This window comes from Lissotriton vulgaris, chromosome 2_1 (assembly GCF_964263255.1).
Source record: "Lissotriton vulgaris chromosome 2_1, aLisVul1.2, whole genome shotgun sequence".
In the NCBI taxonomy this organism is placed as follows: domain Eukaryota; kingdom Metazoa; phylum Chordata; class Amphibia; order Caudata; family Salamandridae; genus Lissotriton; species Lissotriton vulgaris.
This window is the reverse complement of record NC_141687.1, coordinates 1,442,978,946-1,442,994,289: the sequence shown is the minus strand read 5'-3', so window position 1 is coordinate 1,442,994,289 and position 15,344 is coordinate 1,442,978,946. Positions and strand designations below refer to the sequence as shown.

Below are 15,344 nucleotides of genomic sequence, written 5' to 3'. Positions count from 1 at the left end.
ATAACCAAGTCTTCGTGAATTACCTAACAGCTGTGTGAACTAGCTGGTGGTTGCTTAAAGTATTAATAGGCTGTTTGAAGTATGTGGAGGCTGTGTGCAGTACCCAGAGGTGACATATGTGGAGGAGTTGGAGGTAGGGTGAAGTAACCATGCACTGGGGGATGGATAACATGTCTGTAGGCTGTGTGAATGTGTAGAGAGATTGTCAAGTACCTGGGTCTGGGAAAAGAATCTGGTGATGGTATAAAATTTGCTGAGGCTGAGTGAAATATTTGGATGATCTGTGAAGAATGTGAAAACTATTTAAAGTATCTGGAGGATGTATGAAGTATATGACGATAGGTGAACTATTTCCAAGCTTTGTGCAATAGCTGGAGGCTCGGTGAAGTACATAGACCTTTGTCTAGGAGCTGGAGGCTGTGCTAAGTACCTGAAGTCTGTGTGTAGTAGCTGAGGGATGTGCAAACTAGCAGATTAATCAATCATTCAGGAGTTTTTAGAGCATGGGTACTCACCCGTGAGGCTCTCAAGGCACTGAGGGTGGGGCTGTGGGGGACTGCTGATCTGTCAGGGTGTGGAGGGTCAGTCGAAGAGTCAGGTCTAAGGTCCTTCTTGAACTGTGTCAACGGCGTGGATTGCCTGAGGTGGAGGAGAACAGTGTTCCAGGCAGCGAGGTAGGAGAAGGATCTTCCTCCCGTTCTGGTCTGGTGGATCTGTGGGACGGTGGCCAGGGCAAGTTGGGAGGAGTAAAGTTGTCTGGCGGATGTTTGGAAGATGAGGAGGTCATTCAAATATTCTGGTCCTGCATCTTGGAGAGCTTTGTAGGCATGTGTGAGGAGCTTGAAGGTAATTCTATTGTTGAAAGGGAGGCAGTGGAGTTGTTGGAGGTGTTGTGCCATGTGGCTGAGGCAAGGGATGTCGAGGACCAGTCTATCTGCAGCGTTTTGGATGTTCTGTAGTTTTCTGAGTTGTTTCTGGGTGACACAAGCATAGAGTACGTTGCCATAGTCCATTCTACTGGTGATGAGTGCACGGGTGACCGTCTTTCTGGATTCAGTGGGGAGCCACCTAAAAGTCTTTTGAAGTAGGCAGAGTGTGTGAAAACAGAAAGAGGCTACTGCATTGATTTGGCGATTCATTGAGAGCAAGGAGTCCAGTATGATGCCATGGTTGCTTGCGTGGTCCATAGGGTGGGAGGGGTTCCTAGTGCGGCATGCCACCGGGAGTCGTCCCAGGCTGAGGAGGTGGGTCCAAGGATGAGTACTTTGGTTTTGTCCCAGTTGAGTTTGAGGCAGCTGTCTTGCATCCAGGTAGCGAATGGCTTCATTCTGTTGTGAAAGTTGATTTTGGCAGTTGTGGGTTTGTTGGTGAGGGAGATGATTAGCTGGGTGTTGTCGACGTAGGAGACGATGTTGAGTCCGTGGCTTCTGACGATGGCTGCGAGGGGAGCCCTGTAGATGTTGAAGAGGGTGGGGCTCAGAGATGAGCCCTGGGGAACTTTGTAGCTGATCTCTGAAGGTTCTGAGAGGAGCAGGGATACTCTGACTCACTGTCTTCGGCCGGTCAGGAAGGAGTGGATCCAGTTCAGTGCCTTGTCATGGATTCCGCATTGTGGGGTATCGTGATTAGGGTGCAGTGGGAGATGGTGTCAAAGATGGCTGAGAGGTCCAGTAGGGCGAGGGCTGCGGTTTCTCCCTGGTCATGGAGGGAGCTGATGTCGACGGTGGCAGCAAGGAGTGAGGTTTCAGTGCTGTGGTTGCTTTGGAAGCCCACTTGGGAGGTGTCCAGGACATGGTTCTCTTCGATGAAATCGGAGAGTTGGACGTTGATGACCTTCTTGATGCTCTTGGCTGGAAAAGGGAGGGAGATGGATCTGAAGTTCTTCAGGTCTGTCGGGTTGGCGGATGGTTTCTTCAGCAGGGAGTTGAGCTAGGCATGTTTGCAGTCATCGGGGTAGGCGGTGGTTTCAATGGAGCAGTTTATGGTGCAGCGAAACTGGGGAGCGATGGAGGCGGCTGCTCTGTGGAACAAGTGATATGGGCAAGGATACGATGGGGCTTCTGAGTGGATGCTCTTCAAGGTCTTGAGTGCATCTTGTGTGGTGAGCGGAATCCAGTTGAGCATGATCAGTTGGGGTGCGGCGTGGTTGCATGCGGTGGTGCTGAATGTGGTGGTGGGGTCTTGGGTGTTGAAGTCATTGTAGATCTGTCTGATCCTCTGATGAAAGAAGGTGCCGAGTTTGTTGAAGAGGTCTTAGGAGGGTGGGACGTCTGTGGTCTCGCTGTTGGGCCTGGCTTACTCTTTGACAATGGTGAAGAGTTCTTTGCTGTTGTGTGCATTGGCATTTATTGTGTCTTGGAAGGCCGTTTTCTTTGTGGTTTTGAGGAAAAGGTGGTGTGCATTGACGGCGGATTTGAAGGATGCGTAGGTTTCAGGGGTTTTGTTGTTCATCTCTTCTCGAGTCGTCGGCAGGTGCATCTGGACTCATGGCGGTGGGAGTGAACTATCTGGCTTTCTTGGAGTGTTGTTTGTCTGGTGTCTTCTCGATGGGTGCCAGAGTGTCGGCACAGTTGGAGATCCATCGGTGAAGGTTGCGAGCTGTGGTGTTGGCATCTGTTGGTGTTAGTGGGGTGGTTGTGCGGAGGAGGTGAACAAGACGTTCTTCGTGGCCTTGTTCCAACTGCGAAGGGGCATTGAGGGCAGTGGTGTATGAAGGGCAGTGGTGTATGTTGGGCGTGGTGAAGGTGAGATGTAAGCTGCGGTGGTTGGTCCAGAGGAGCTTGCTGGGGTGGCGGTAGGTGATGTTCCTGCTTGCAGAGTAAACAGAGAGTGTGTCCAGCCGTGTGGGTTGGTGCCGTCACTAGCTGCTTGAGTCCAATGTTGGCAAGGTTCTCCAGTAGGTAGGTGGTGTTCTGATCACTGGAGTTGTCTGGGTGGAAGTTGAGGCCCCCGAGTATGATTTGCTCTGTGGATGCAAGAGCATGGCGGGCGTTGAATGATGTGTGAAGTAGCTGGTGGATGTGTGAAGTATTTAGAAGATGTGTGAAATAGTTGAAGTATGTGCGAAGTAGCTGCAAGTTGTGTGAAGTTACTGGGGGATGTGCAAAGTGGCTAGAGGATGTGTGAAATAATTGGAGGATGTGTGAAGCAGTTGGAGGATGTGCAAACAAGCAGAAGGATGTTCGAAGTGGCTGAAGGATGTGTGAAGCAGCTGGTGGATGTGCGAAGCAGCTGGAAGTTGTGTGAAGTAACTAGGAGATATGCAAAGTGGCTCGAGGGTCTACTAAGTAGCTGGAGGTTGTGAAGTAGCTGGAGTCTGTGCAAAGCTCCTTGAGGAGGTGCAAAGTATCTGGAGGGTGTGCAAAGTGGCTACAGAATGTGCAAAATAACTGGAGGAAGTGTGAAGCAGCTAAAGGACGTGTAAAGCGGCTGGAGAATGCGCAAAGTGTATGGAGGATGTGCGAAGCAGCTGGAGGATCTACGAAGTGGCAGGAGGAAGTGTGAAGTAGTTAAAGGCTGTGAGAAGTATCTGGAGACTTTCTGAAGTATCTGGGGGCTGTGTGAAGTAGTTGAAGGCTGTGAGAAGTATCTGGACACTCTGAAGTGTCTGGAGGCTGTGTGAAGTAGTTGGAGGATGTGCAAAGTGGCTAATGGATGTGTGAAGTGGCTGGAGCATGTGCAAAGTGTCCAGGACCTGCGTGAAACACGTTGAGACTGTGTGAAGAATACACAGTCTATTGCCCACATGCATCAAGGTAAATTGCATTCGCAAACGGTGCGAATCGCAAAATTCAGCCGTTTGCGAATGCAATTTCCTATTTTGGGATGCATCATGTTTTTTTATTTTTTCGCAATTTAAGGAATCGCAATTATGTTGCGATTTCTTAAATTTCGATTGCATTTAAGAAATTGCAATTTGTGATTTCTTAAATGCAATGCATGAATAATTTTTTTTTGCGAATTCGCAAATAAGAAGAGGTAAATTACCATGAAGTTGAACTTCATGGTAATTTGCTAAAACTTTCAAAACTGCACAAAAGGACACTTTTGAAAGTTTCATTTTACACACACACATGCCCTTGGGGCATGTGTGTGTGAAAAATGTTCTTAAAGTTAAATTTCTGGGGTGCAGGGGGGGTCCTTGGGACCCCCCCTGCACCCTTGAAATAGCATTCTCATTTTGCGATTCCTTAATTGCGAATCGCGAAATGAGAATGGCTTCCCATTCATTCTTATGGGCCTCTAGGCCCATAGGAATCAATGGGAAGGGATTCCTTAATTGCGATTCGCAAATTGTGAATCGCAATTAAGGAAAATAAGGAATCGCAAACATTTTTGCGATTTCTTAATGCATAGCATTTTGCGATTTCTTAATTGCGAATCCTTAATTTTCGCAATTAAGAAATCGCAAAATGTAACAATGATGCATGTGGGTGTTTGTGAAGTACCAATGGCTACCTTAAGTGCTTGACTGAAATTAAAGGCTTAATTTCCCTGTGTCTGATATTATACATATTTGTAATGTAATATGAAATGGGTGTTGCAAAAAAGTGAACCTATGTGGAACACAAATGTTTACTGCCCTATGTGCTATAAAGTAATGTCCCAAAAACATGACCTTCGCCATGTCCTCCTCACATTAATTCCTGAGTGTTATCCAGTCTCTCTCGGCGCAGAAAATTGGCCTATGTGCAGCATTCGAGGCACAAGCTGCTGTTGCTCAAATAAACCTGTTCAATTTAAAGTTGATATGCCTGCACTATATAACATACCAATTGTAATTAAAGAAGGAAAACCAGAAATACACCCCCATCCGATTGGCTCCACGTTGCAAGTGTCATGATAGAAACAATGTTACGATTCACTGTCCCTGCCCTAAGATAATCATACCAATTACACACTTAGGGGCCAATTACAATGTTGATCGGAAAGCCCATGAACAGCTCATTGATGACATTTCCTTCACAGCCCACCACAGATTCAACTAGAGATCCTGGCATAAACACCTTGTGATTTAAATATACAACCAGAACTTCATCTGGCCCCTTCACACCTTATTCAGATTGTCGGTAGTCGTACACATCATTGCTTTTGTACTTGACCCATAGGTTAACATATGTACGTCAAAAACATCTGAACTTGGTTTTCAACCACACTGGGAATTGGATGAAGGAAATATGACGCAGATGCAATAGTCATATCCCAGGAGTCGACAAAGCCAATATTGAGACCCCGAAAAATCTGCTTGGTGGTAAGGTAATGTATATAGCCGTGGAAGTCACTCAGACGCTCTATATCTGTTGAATGCTCTCGGATGTTTGCTGTCTTCACTATGATCTTGCTATCAGGACTCCGGGTCAGGAGGCGTTCCACAGCTTTCCGAACAGAGATGACTCTCCGTAGAAATAGGCGGAGTGGGAAAGGGCGGAAGTGATGACCAATCGTTACAACAATGATGTAGTTGGCCCCACCAACCACTTTGTCAATTTCGTGAGGCACATAGGCAAGACTTTTGACATTGTACACACTTTCTGTCAAAAATGGATGTCCATGCCTGATCCACTGAAGTTGTATGTTCTTGTCTATGTCCACATAGCGGATAGTTCCATGGAGACCTTTTTCATGGACGTTAAAAGGTTTGAGAGCTGAGGACAAAAAAGAATATTGAATTAATTTAATTTATTTAGAGGTAAGGTCAATTAAGAAATCAGCTAGGACTGTAGTTTGCCAGACCCAATTTTCGCAAAGACAATTTTCTCTTTGCCATCAACCATAACATCAATCAGACATGAATCAGTGACATGCATAATTACCACATACGATCACTGCATTGAAGCCGGAGCAGATGTCAGCCTATTGGGATGTAGGTTGTTTGTTATTCCAGGTGGTGATAATAGACCCAGAATTACCAACACCTGGGATATCATTAATACTGGAGTAAACAAAAAGTAATGGATAGAATGCTTGAATGAATTACAGGCACTGGTAATTACTCGCCAGAATCCCAATCCATCATTATTTTGCACACTGTGCCATATCAGTGTGAAAACGGCCCTGGGATGCTTTGTTTTCCGGTTAAGGGAGGACCTGGTTTGGCAGTTAGGGCTGGACTTTTCCTATAGTAGCAGGGTAAAGACTGATTTGCATATAGCTGTGTACTAACTGAGGTGGCATGGTGTTCAAAATAATGATGGATTGAGATGCGGCCCGAGTAAATACCAGTGGCTGAGGTTAATTCAAAAATTCCACCCATTACTTTTTGTATGTCACCCAAGTGGGATGGGTATGCCCAGATGTGGGTCCTGTGCACAGTCTTCTTTTCTGAATCAATCTATTCTCATCTGATAAGCCTATAACAAGGACAAAACTGGTCCTGGGTTGCTTGCTTCTAGTTCAGGGAGGACCTGGTTTGGCAGTTCCGCCTGGACTACTCCTATTGGAGCAGGCTTAAGCCGGAGCTGCATACAGCTAGGTCCAGAAGGGGCATGGTGTGCAAAATAACAATGGATTGGGATTAAGGGTGGGCGTAAAATCCGTTTCGCGGGCGAATTTGCAGATTTTCCGCGATTTCGCGATCCGCGAATCTCGCGAAATCGCGGTAAAATCAGCGAATCAGCGGGGACGAATTTTCAGCCAAGCAAGGGTTACAGCAGCAGGTGCAAAAGTTGAACCTAATTTCTTTGTAACCTTTTACAAAAGGGTTACAAACAAATTAACTTCAACTTGGACACCTGCTGCTAATTGCTTCCTGGCGCCTCGTTGCCTACTTGCAACTATTCTCTGACCCTGCTCTGACCCTTGAAGCAGGGTCAGAGAATAGTTACAAGTAGGCAACTGTAGCATCCTACCTTTCCATGTTCCATTAGAATTGTTATGGTTCTTTCTTACCTCAACATTCTTTATGCTAGAGATGTACAGTTAGTCTGAGTACTTGTTGGTGGTGGTTGTATAAGCTGTCTCCTGCTAATAAACTTCTTCCAAACATCTATCTGCCTCTGTGAGTTACAACATAATCTTGGCGACGATCGGGATATAGAAGCAAGAAAAGAAAAGAACCCACTTTTCACTTTTTCTTCAAGATTTTTTTTTTTCTCGTGAAATGAAGTTTGGAGACAGCGTTCACCGTGTCAATTAAGGATTATTGAAGGTACTTATTTTATCTTATTTTTATGTGTAAATTGATAGCACCAGCGGCAGCTTTCTCTTGTTTTATGTGCTCTGATTGCATCTGCGGCAGTTTAATTACTTGTGTTTAACTCGTAATTACCCATCTGTCATCTGAAGTTTCTAAGACTTAATTTTTGACGATTTCATTTCCTTTGTGTGAAACTACGCCGAAATTCCTATTTTCCGATTTATTCACACGTTTTCATGATTGTTTTGATCGTCAATCCTAATATGTATTTTTTTTAAACTTACTGAAGTTCTTCAGCTCGTGCCTTCACTCTGTTCGGACTTCTACACAGCGCGTCTGGATTTCAGCCCTCTTTACCATTCTACTCCATAATTCTCCACGTCACCACGTATCACAATTGTCATTGGCTACGTTTTCACGCATACTCTGACGTTTGCGTTCCAGCGGCCATCTTCCTTCAGACCTTTATCTCCATAGCAATCACTTCGATTCAAAGATCGGAAGTCCGTAATAGAGCGCATTTTGAAGTCGGAAGCCTGTGATAGATCGCATTTTGAAGGCGAAAGTTCGTGACAGGGTGCATTTATGTTTTCTACTGTTATTCTCCACAGATAAAACTTAGAACATTGTCTTTCTTCAGTAAACTCGTTTTTTGGCAAACAATTTTTTTTAAAAAAACAAGATTTATTTTACCATCAAAACAATCTGCATCTACACTTCAATCAACATTAGACTTTGCCTACTGTCTGAACAACGGTGACTACTTTTATTGTTTTCTGTTCTTTATTTTTTTTATGTGTCCTTAAAAAAAAAATGTCTAATAATATTTCCTCACCTGCACATTCTTTACCTTCTGCTGGCGATCCCAAGGCAGAATTGGATCTTTGGCTTCCAACATTTTTAGCATATGTAGATGTAGTGGAGGAAGATGGTTGCTCTCCGAAAAGGAAGCTTGCTTTATTAAAGAACTGTCTAGGTGGCGCAGGACTCAAAGAATTAGAAAATTTGCCTCCTCTTGAGAATATAGGCTCTGGTGATTTAAATATTTTTGAAATTGTTATTAAGCAACTTAGCACCCGCTTTGGAAGAAAAATCAATACCGTTATGGAAAGATTTAAATTTTACTCTAGGGTACAAAAAGAAGACGAATCCATTGAGAACTACGTAGCGGCTTTGCGCACTTTAGCTGGTTCTTGTTCTTTTGAGACTATAAATTTTGAACAAGTCTTGAGAGATCAAATCATGATGCGCACTAAGAGTAAAAAGATACAAGAAAGGTTGTGGATGGGTACTGAATCTTCCCTTAGTGCCGTGTTAAACATTGCCAAGGTTATTGAACAATCTGAGTTGTTCGTGAATGAAATAAGAGGTCATGAAGTGAAAAGTAAAGTAATAATTCCTGAGGATTCCTTAGTAAAGAATTCTTCCAATTATAGGAAACCTGCATTTTTTCCTCCCAGAAAAGAAAATAGGAAGTCCCAAATTATATGTTATAGATGTGGATTCAATGATCACGTAGGAAACTATAGAGGTTGTCCTGCATTGAACAAAATATGCATAAAGTGTAAAAAACCGGGTCATTTTAACAAAATGTGTAAGTCTTCACAGAAAGTAAATTATTTGTCATATGATGAATGTGATGATCTTGAACAACCATCTGAGATTAATACTATGTTATGTGTGGGAGATACCGAATGTAAGGGCTTTCCCAGTGATATTATTTCCATTAATGGAGAAGATATATCGATGCTTATTGATTCTTGTGCCTGGTACACCATTATAGGCAGAAATATTTTTGACAGATATTGGAGTACTACAAAGTTGTTACCACCTGATATACATCCTGGGGAGTATACTGGTAAGATAATTGATCTTGAGGGTTACATGTGGGCTGACATTAAATTCAAAGATAGAACTATTAGAGGAAAGGTATATGTTGCCGCTAAAGGCGCATCTATCTTATGTTGGCCTCACCAACATGGTTTAGGGATTAAACTTGACCCTAATGCTTCTCCTCCTGTATATGTAGTTCCACCTGAAAATGATTTTGTTGCTCGTTTGAAGAACGAATTTTCTTCTATTTTTAATGATAATTTGGGTGTTTTTGTTAACTTTAAACACCGTATCGTCCCTAAAGAGTCAGCCATTCCCATTCGACATAAGGTCAGAAATGTACCTTTGGCTTATCGCGACAAACTGAAAGTGATTTTGTCGGATCTTGTTGCCAAGAAAATAATTGAACCTGTTGAGTCATCTCCTTGGGTTTTGCCAGTAGTTTTATCACTTAAGAGCAATGGCGAACTTCGTCTATGTGTAGACCTCCGCAGTCTAAACAAGGAGATTTGGATTGATAGACATCCTTTACCTCATATACATGAACTTATTTCCACCCTTGCAGGCGCTTGTGTTTTTTCCACACTTGATTTAACCAGCGCCTATCACCAGGTAGTTTTGCATGAAGAATCAAAATTTCTGACCACATTCATTACACCTGAAGGTATGTTCCAATATTGCTGAATGCCTTTTGGTCTAGTCAGTGCAGCATCTGTGTTCCAACGGCTCATGAAAACTGTATTAGAGGGTTGTGAGGGAGCGATCGCCTTCCAGGATGATACCTTATTACATGGGAAAAATTTTGAGGACCATGACAGAAACTTGGTAAAGGTCCTAAAAAGTGTTCAAGAAAAAGGTTTGACATTGAAATTGTCCAAATGCAAATTTAGACAAAGTAAAGTTGAATACCTTGGTCACGAGATTTCTTCTCTGGGTATTAAACCTAAACTCAATCACATCAAAAGTATATCAGAAGCACCAGCACCCTTGAATAAGGATCAGCTTGTTTCATTTTTGGGTCTCACCGAATTCTACAGCAAATTTGTTCAAGACTATGCCTCTAAAGTACATCCTCTTAGGTTGTTATTGAAAAAAGATGTCAAATTTTCTTGGAACAATGATCAACAACATGCATTTGATCTATTAAAGGAGGAAATTATCAATGCTCCTTTCTTGAGGCCATTTGATCTTAGAAAAGAATGCATAGTGTGTGTTGATGCAAGCAACGTAGGTTTGGGCTCTATTTTAATGCAGAAAGACAATGGGGAAGAATATGTGGTTTCATATGCTTCAAGGACTTTGCGGGGAGCTGAGTACAACTACTCTACCATTGAGAAAGAGTTATTAGCGTGCACTTGGGCCTCTGAACACTTTAGACAGTTTCTCTGGGGAACTAGATTTCGTCTAAGAACTGATCATAAACCCTTGATTAACATGTTAGCAGCCGGTGGTGGTAGAACCTTAACTGCACGTTTAGCAGCAAAGTTACAAGAGTTCCAATGTGTGGTTGAGTATGTCCCCGGTCGCTTAAATGTTCACGCTGATTGCATGTCCAGGTTGCCTTTGGTCAACTCTATTTGCTCTGGCGAATTAAAAGATGATTCCGATGTTGTTTTTAACATTGATGATGTTAATGATTCCAGTACTCTAGGTTTCACGGGTAGTATTTCTGAAACTGATTGGACAGAAGCTATGGCGAATGATTCTAGCTTGCCTTTGGTAACAAGGTATTTACAGTATGGTTGGCCTCAGGAACGGAATTTGTCTGGTGATATTCTTTCTTTTTTCAAGGTAAAAGATGAGCTTATGTTTGATCATGGCTTTATAATTAGATGCGATAAAATAGTTCCTCCTGTTTCTTTGAGAGAAAAAATTATTTCTATGGCTCATGAAGGCCACATGGACATGTCTAGCACTAAGAGACGTATTCGGGAATTTTACTGGTGGCCTGGTATAGATAAAATGGTCGATAAATGGGTTAATTCATGTTCTCCTTGTGCTAAAAGTGATAAAACTGTCAAACCTTTAGCTGTAGATGTATCTCCCATCGAATTTGTCTCTTGTCCCTGGAAGAAGGTAGGCATTGACATAGTCGGTCCTCTTGATTTATCCACTCACAAGAATGTGTTTGGGTTAGTTCTAATCGACTATTATTCTAAGTGGCCTGAATTAAAAATTGTTGACAAGATTGGTTCCACTCAGGTGATTCAGTTTTTAGATGAAGTTTTTTGTAGGGAAGGCATTCCAGCAGAAATTGTGTCGGACAATGGCCCGCAATTTGTTAGTGAAGAATTTTCATCTTTTCTTCAGAGGTGTGGCATTGTGCACAAAAGAGTGTCTAATTACAATCCCCAGGCCAATGGTCAAACAGAACGCTTCAATAGAGTCATCAAAGAATCCATTCAGTTGGCCATTAAAAGTAATTTAGATTGGAGGAAAACCCTGCGTGCTACGTTACTGTCATATCGCACTTCTCCCAATTCTGTTACAGGTTTATCTCCGTTTGAGTTGCTTAGAGGTAGGAAACCTGGATCCAAACTGCTTCCTTGGTGGATGAAAGTTAAGCTTCCGTGCGAATCCTCTTTGGATCCTGACAGAGTTAAGGATAGAGTTTTGAAATATCAAGAAAAAATGAAATCTAGTTTTTTGTCGTCTAAAAGTGGTTGCAGGAAGGTCAAAGTTGGGGATTTCGTGCGTGTCAAGTTTGGTAGGGTTTTTGGTAACAGGTGGAATAAATGGTCTGATCCTTGCAGGATTACTGAAGTTTTCTCCAAAGCCGTTAGAGTTGAAGGGGGCAAAATATGGAACTTTAGGAGGATCTCTTTATGTAAAGGGTTGAATTCCAACATAAAATTATCTCCCCTCAACGATGATCATTCTGTCTCTAAACCTAATAGTTCTGCTGAGCTAAACGATGAGTCTTATTCACCTTTGCTAGACACTTTTGGATGTGAGAATCAAAATTTGGATAGCTCTATTCCCATGTGTGACAATTACAATCAGGATGGGGAACCATCTAGCGTGATGGACAATGTAAATATTGACAATGTTATCATACAGAATTCTGCTTCTTCTAATGATCCTGTTTTAAGGAAAAGTGTCCGTGTTAAACATTCTCCTGTAAAGTTGCGTGATTATTTTCATTGAGTTTTTTTTTTTCTTCTTTTTTTGTTTTGTTTTTTAGGGGGGAAGGTGTGTAGCATCCTACCTTTCCATGTTCCATTAGAATTGTTATGGTTCTTTCTTACCTCAACATTCTTTATGCTAGAGATGTACAGTTAGTCTGAGTACTTGTTGGTGGTGGTTGTATAAGCTGTCTCCTGCTAATAAACTTCTTCCAAACATCTATCTGCCTCTGTGAGTTACAACAGCAACGAGGCACCTGTCAAGGAATTAAACCTCATCAGGAAGCACTTACAGATATAAATAACAGGAAGAAGGGAGAGGATGGCAAATACACCCATTTTGAGTTGTCAGGAGGGGTTAAACTAAAAGAGACCTTTACAGCACAATTATCATATGCATTTTGCTAAAAATAAAAAGCTGTATGTTCTGTAGGGGCAACTCAGGAATCTGGCCCTTCAGAGATCCGGCCTCTCTTTCTTTCTCTTGTTCTCTCTCTCCCTCTCTCTTTCCCTCTCTTTCTATCTATCTATCTATCTATCTATCTATCTATCTATCTATCTATCTATCTATCTATCTATCTATCTATCTATCTCTCCCTCTCCCATAAACGACTGCATGGGTAACTTCGCTATGCAAGCGGCTTGCGAAGACGCAAAAATCCCCGCGAACACGCACAAAACCCCGTGAACACGCAAAAAACCCCGCGAACACGCAAAAAAACAAAAATCCGCAAATTCGCACAAATTCGCGAATTTTGTGGATCGCGAATTCGCAAATCCGCAAATTCTCGGATCGCGAATTCGCAAAATTCGGCCATGCTTAATTGGGATGCGGCTCGAGTAAGTACCAGTAGCTGAGATTACTTCAAGCATTCCATCCATCACTGTTATGTAAACTTTAGTACTGGGCCGGGCTGGCCGTAGCGGGCACCGGGCGTTTCCCCGGTGGGCCGGCAGAGTGGGGGCCAATTTTGGGCCCCTGGGTGCTGTTTTTTTACAAAGGGTTAGCAATATCGCCCCCCTGTAACAACAGCAGCAGAAACCGGCACCTGCAAAAAGCTCGGGTGCAACCCCTCACCCCAGGGGGGCTGGTTTTGGTTCCCAGTCCAGACCTGCTTTTGTATATCATCATTACTGGGACCAGACATTACAGGCATTATGATATATCCCACTACCTACGCATATGGATTGGAAATAGGCAGAAATCTGGATTAATGCTCTATTACTTACTGGTAATCTTCATTACTCCGGATCCCGTTGTCCTCGTCCCATTCATAACAAAGTGAAGATGACCATCTCATGACAGAAAAAAACAAGAGAAATGCTGAGACACTAATACTGCCCCTCCCCCCGGGAGTACATAAGCAGTACTTACACAGCAGCCCTCCTGTACTAACAAGCCCAGACAGGAAGTCCGGCCATCCGGGAGGGAGGGAGGGGCGTATAAATGGGACGAGGACAACGGGACCCGGAGTAATGAAGATTACTGGTATGTAATAGAGCATTACCCCCAGGTCCCTTATGTCCTCGTCCCATTCATAACAAAGTGGAGAAATACCAAAGCAGAAACCCGGCCTTCCGCATGCACAAGCACACCCAGGAACCACAACAAAGCAGCAACCCAAGGGCACACCCAGAAGGAGGAAAGGAAGACCGCAGTAAACAACCGGACCGCAACCCAGCACAGGACAGCAGGGAAAGCACCGGAGACAAAGACAAAAAGGCCATGGCCCCAAATAAAGGAGACCGCCAACCCGAGAAATCCGGCCACCGGGACCAGGACCAGGACACAAAGGACCCAGCCAACAACCAAAGGAAGAAGACCGCCAAGCCCAGAACCAGCAGGAAGGCACACAGGACCCGGGAGACCCACAAGGCCAAGAGACCACAGGCGGCAAACCGGACCGAGGAGGCCCAGGAAAAAACCAGGAGCCGAACAGGATCTAGAACCCGTCCCGAAAGACCGGGAGGGGGAAGAACACAGAACCCCAGAAACCAGCCGAAAGCCCACCAAGCAAGGAGAGGCCAATAAGACCGGAACCAACCCAAGAAACCAGGGTGGACACAGAGACAACGACCACAACCCCATAAAAACCCCAACCCCAAAGGGGGGGGACACAAGGCAGGAGAGGAGCACAGAGCAACCGGGAAACCCCAGCAGCCGCCCAACGAACATAGAGGGCAGCACAAAATAAGGCCCCCACATGGCACAGGACCGCCCAGGAACCCCACACCCCGGCCAGACAAGCAGCAAGGGCAGGAGCAGCGGAAAAAGAAAGGCCCAGGGAGCAGGGCACCCAGACCACAACCACAAGGCCCAAAGACAGCAACACTGGAGAGGAGCCAAGTAACAGAACGCCAACACAACCTGGAAGCCCGGACCAGAGCCAAGCAACCCGGCCATGCAGGAGGAACAGCAGACCCAAGCAACCCCCAGAAGGAGAGCAGAGGACCAAGCAGTAGGAAAACCACAGACAACCCGACGCCAGGAGGGAGGGACCCGCAGAGGCAGGAGCACCACAGAACTGCACCCCAACCAGAGAGGGAGGGGGGTGGGGCACCTAAACAGACCCATACTGGGAACAAAGCCCGGGGAAGCAAGGGAGGAAGAAGCGAGCCAGGACCACAGAACCAGGAAGAACCCGGAAACGTCCGGCAACAAACTCCCAGAGCAGGCCGAAAAAGACATCACAGCCCGAAAACCCAGGAGGCACAGCCCGAGGACACACACAATCAGCAAGAAGCCGGCAGAACCGGAGCCACAGAACACCACACAGGCCCACAACACTGGGAATACAAGTTTGGGAAGAGAACCACCAGCAGGAGAAGGCCCAGAAGGAACCACCCGGAAGCGGCCCCAAAGCAGAACACCCCGCTAGGACCCGAAGGGAGACCAGCAAGGAAGCAGAGCCCAAAAAGGAGCCCCACATGCAGGAGCGGAACGCCCCAGACAAAACCCCAGCCAGGCACCCACCAAGGGAACCAGACGAGACCAGAACAACCCAGGGAGAAAACACCCCCGAGAGCAGAAGGACCAAGAAGGAGGCCAGGCAGGCCAGGCAGGCACCAACCCGGCCCGACCAGGCACAAACACCGAGCAGACAGCGGAGCACGGGGACAGCACACCACACCGGAGAACAGGTGGCACGACAGGACACGGCAGCAGCCAGGAGGCCCCAGCCAGGAACAAACCAGGCAGGCACCATGACAGAAACAGAAGGGGCCGCCAGGAAACACCAGAAGCAAGCCAA

The 15,344-nt window shown here is 44.9% G+C and overlaps 1 protein-coding gene across 1 annotated transcript in view; it reads right to left on the bottom strand.

The window, feature by feature from the left end:
- Positions 1-4,965: 4,965 nt before the first annotated feature.
- The window catches only part of LOC147732726 (NXPE family member 1-like), a 78,522-nt gene continuing 68,143 nt past the window's right edge, over positions 4,966-15,344 (bottom strand). The window contains exon 5 of the mRNA XM_086954312.1: positions 4,966-5,645. Within this exon, the coding sequence (XP_086810438.1) occupies positions 5,110-5,645 (536 nt within the window). The 3' untranslated portion in view covers positions 4,966-5,109. The remainder of the gene's footprint in view (positions 5,646-15,344) is intronic.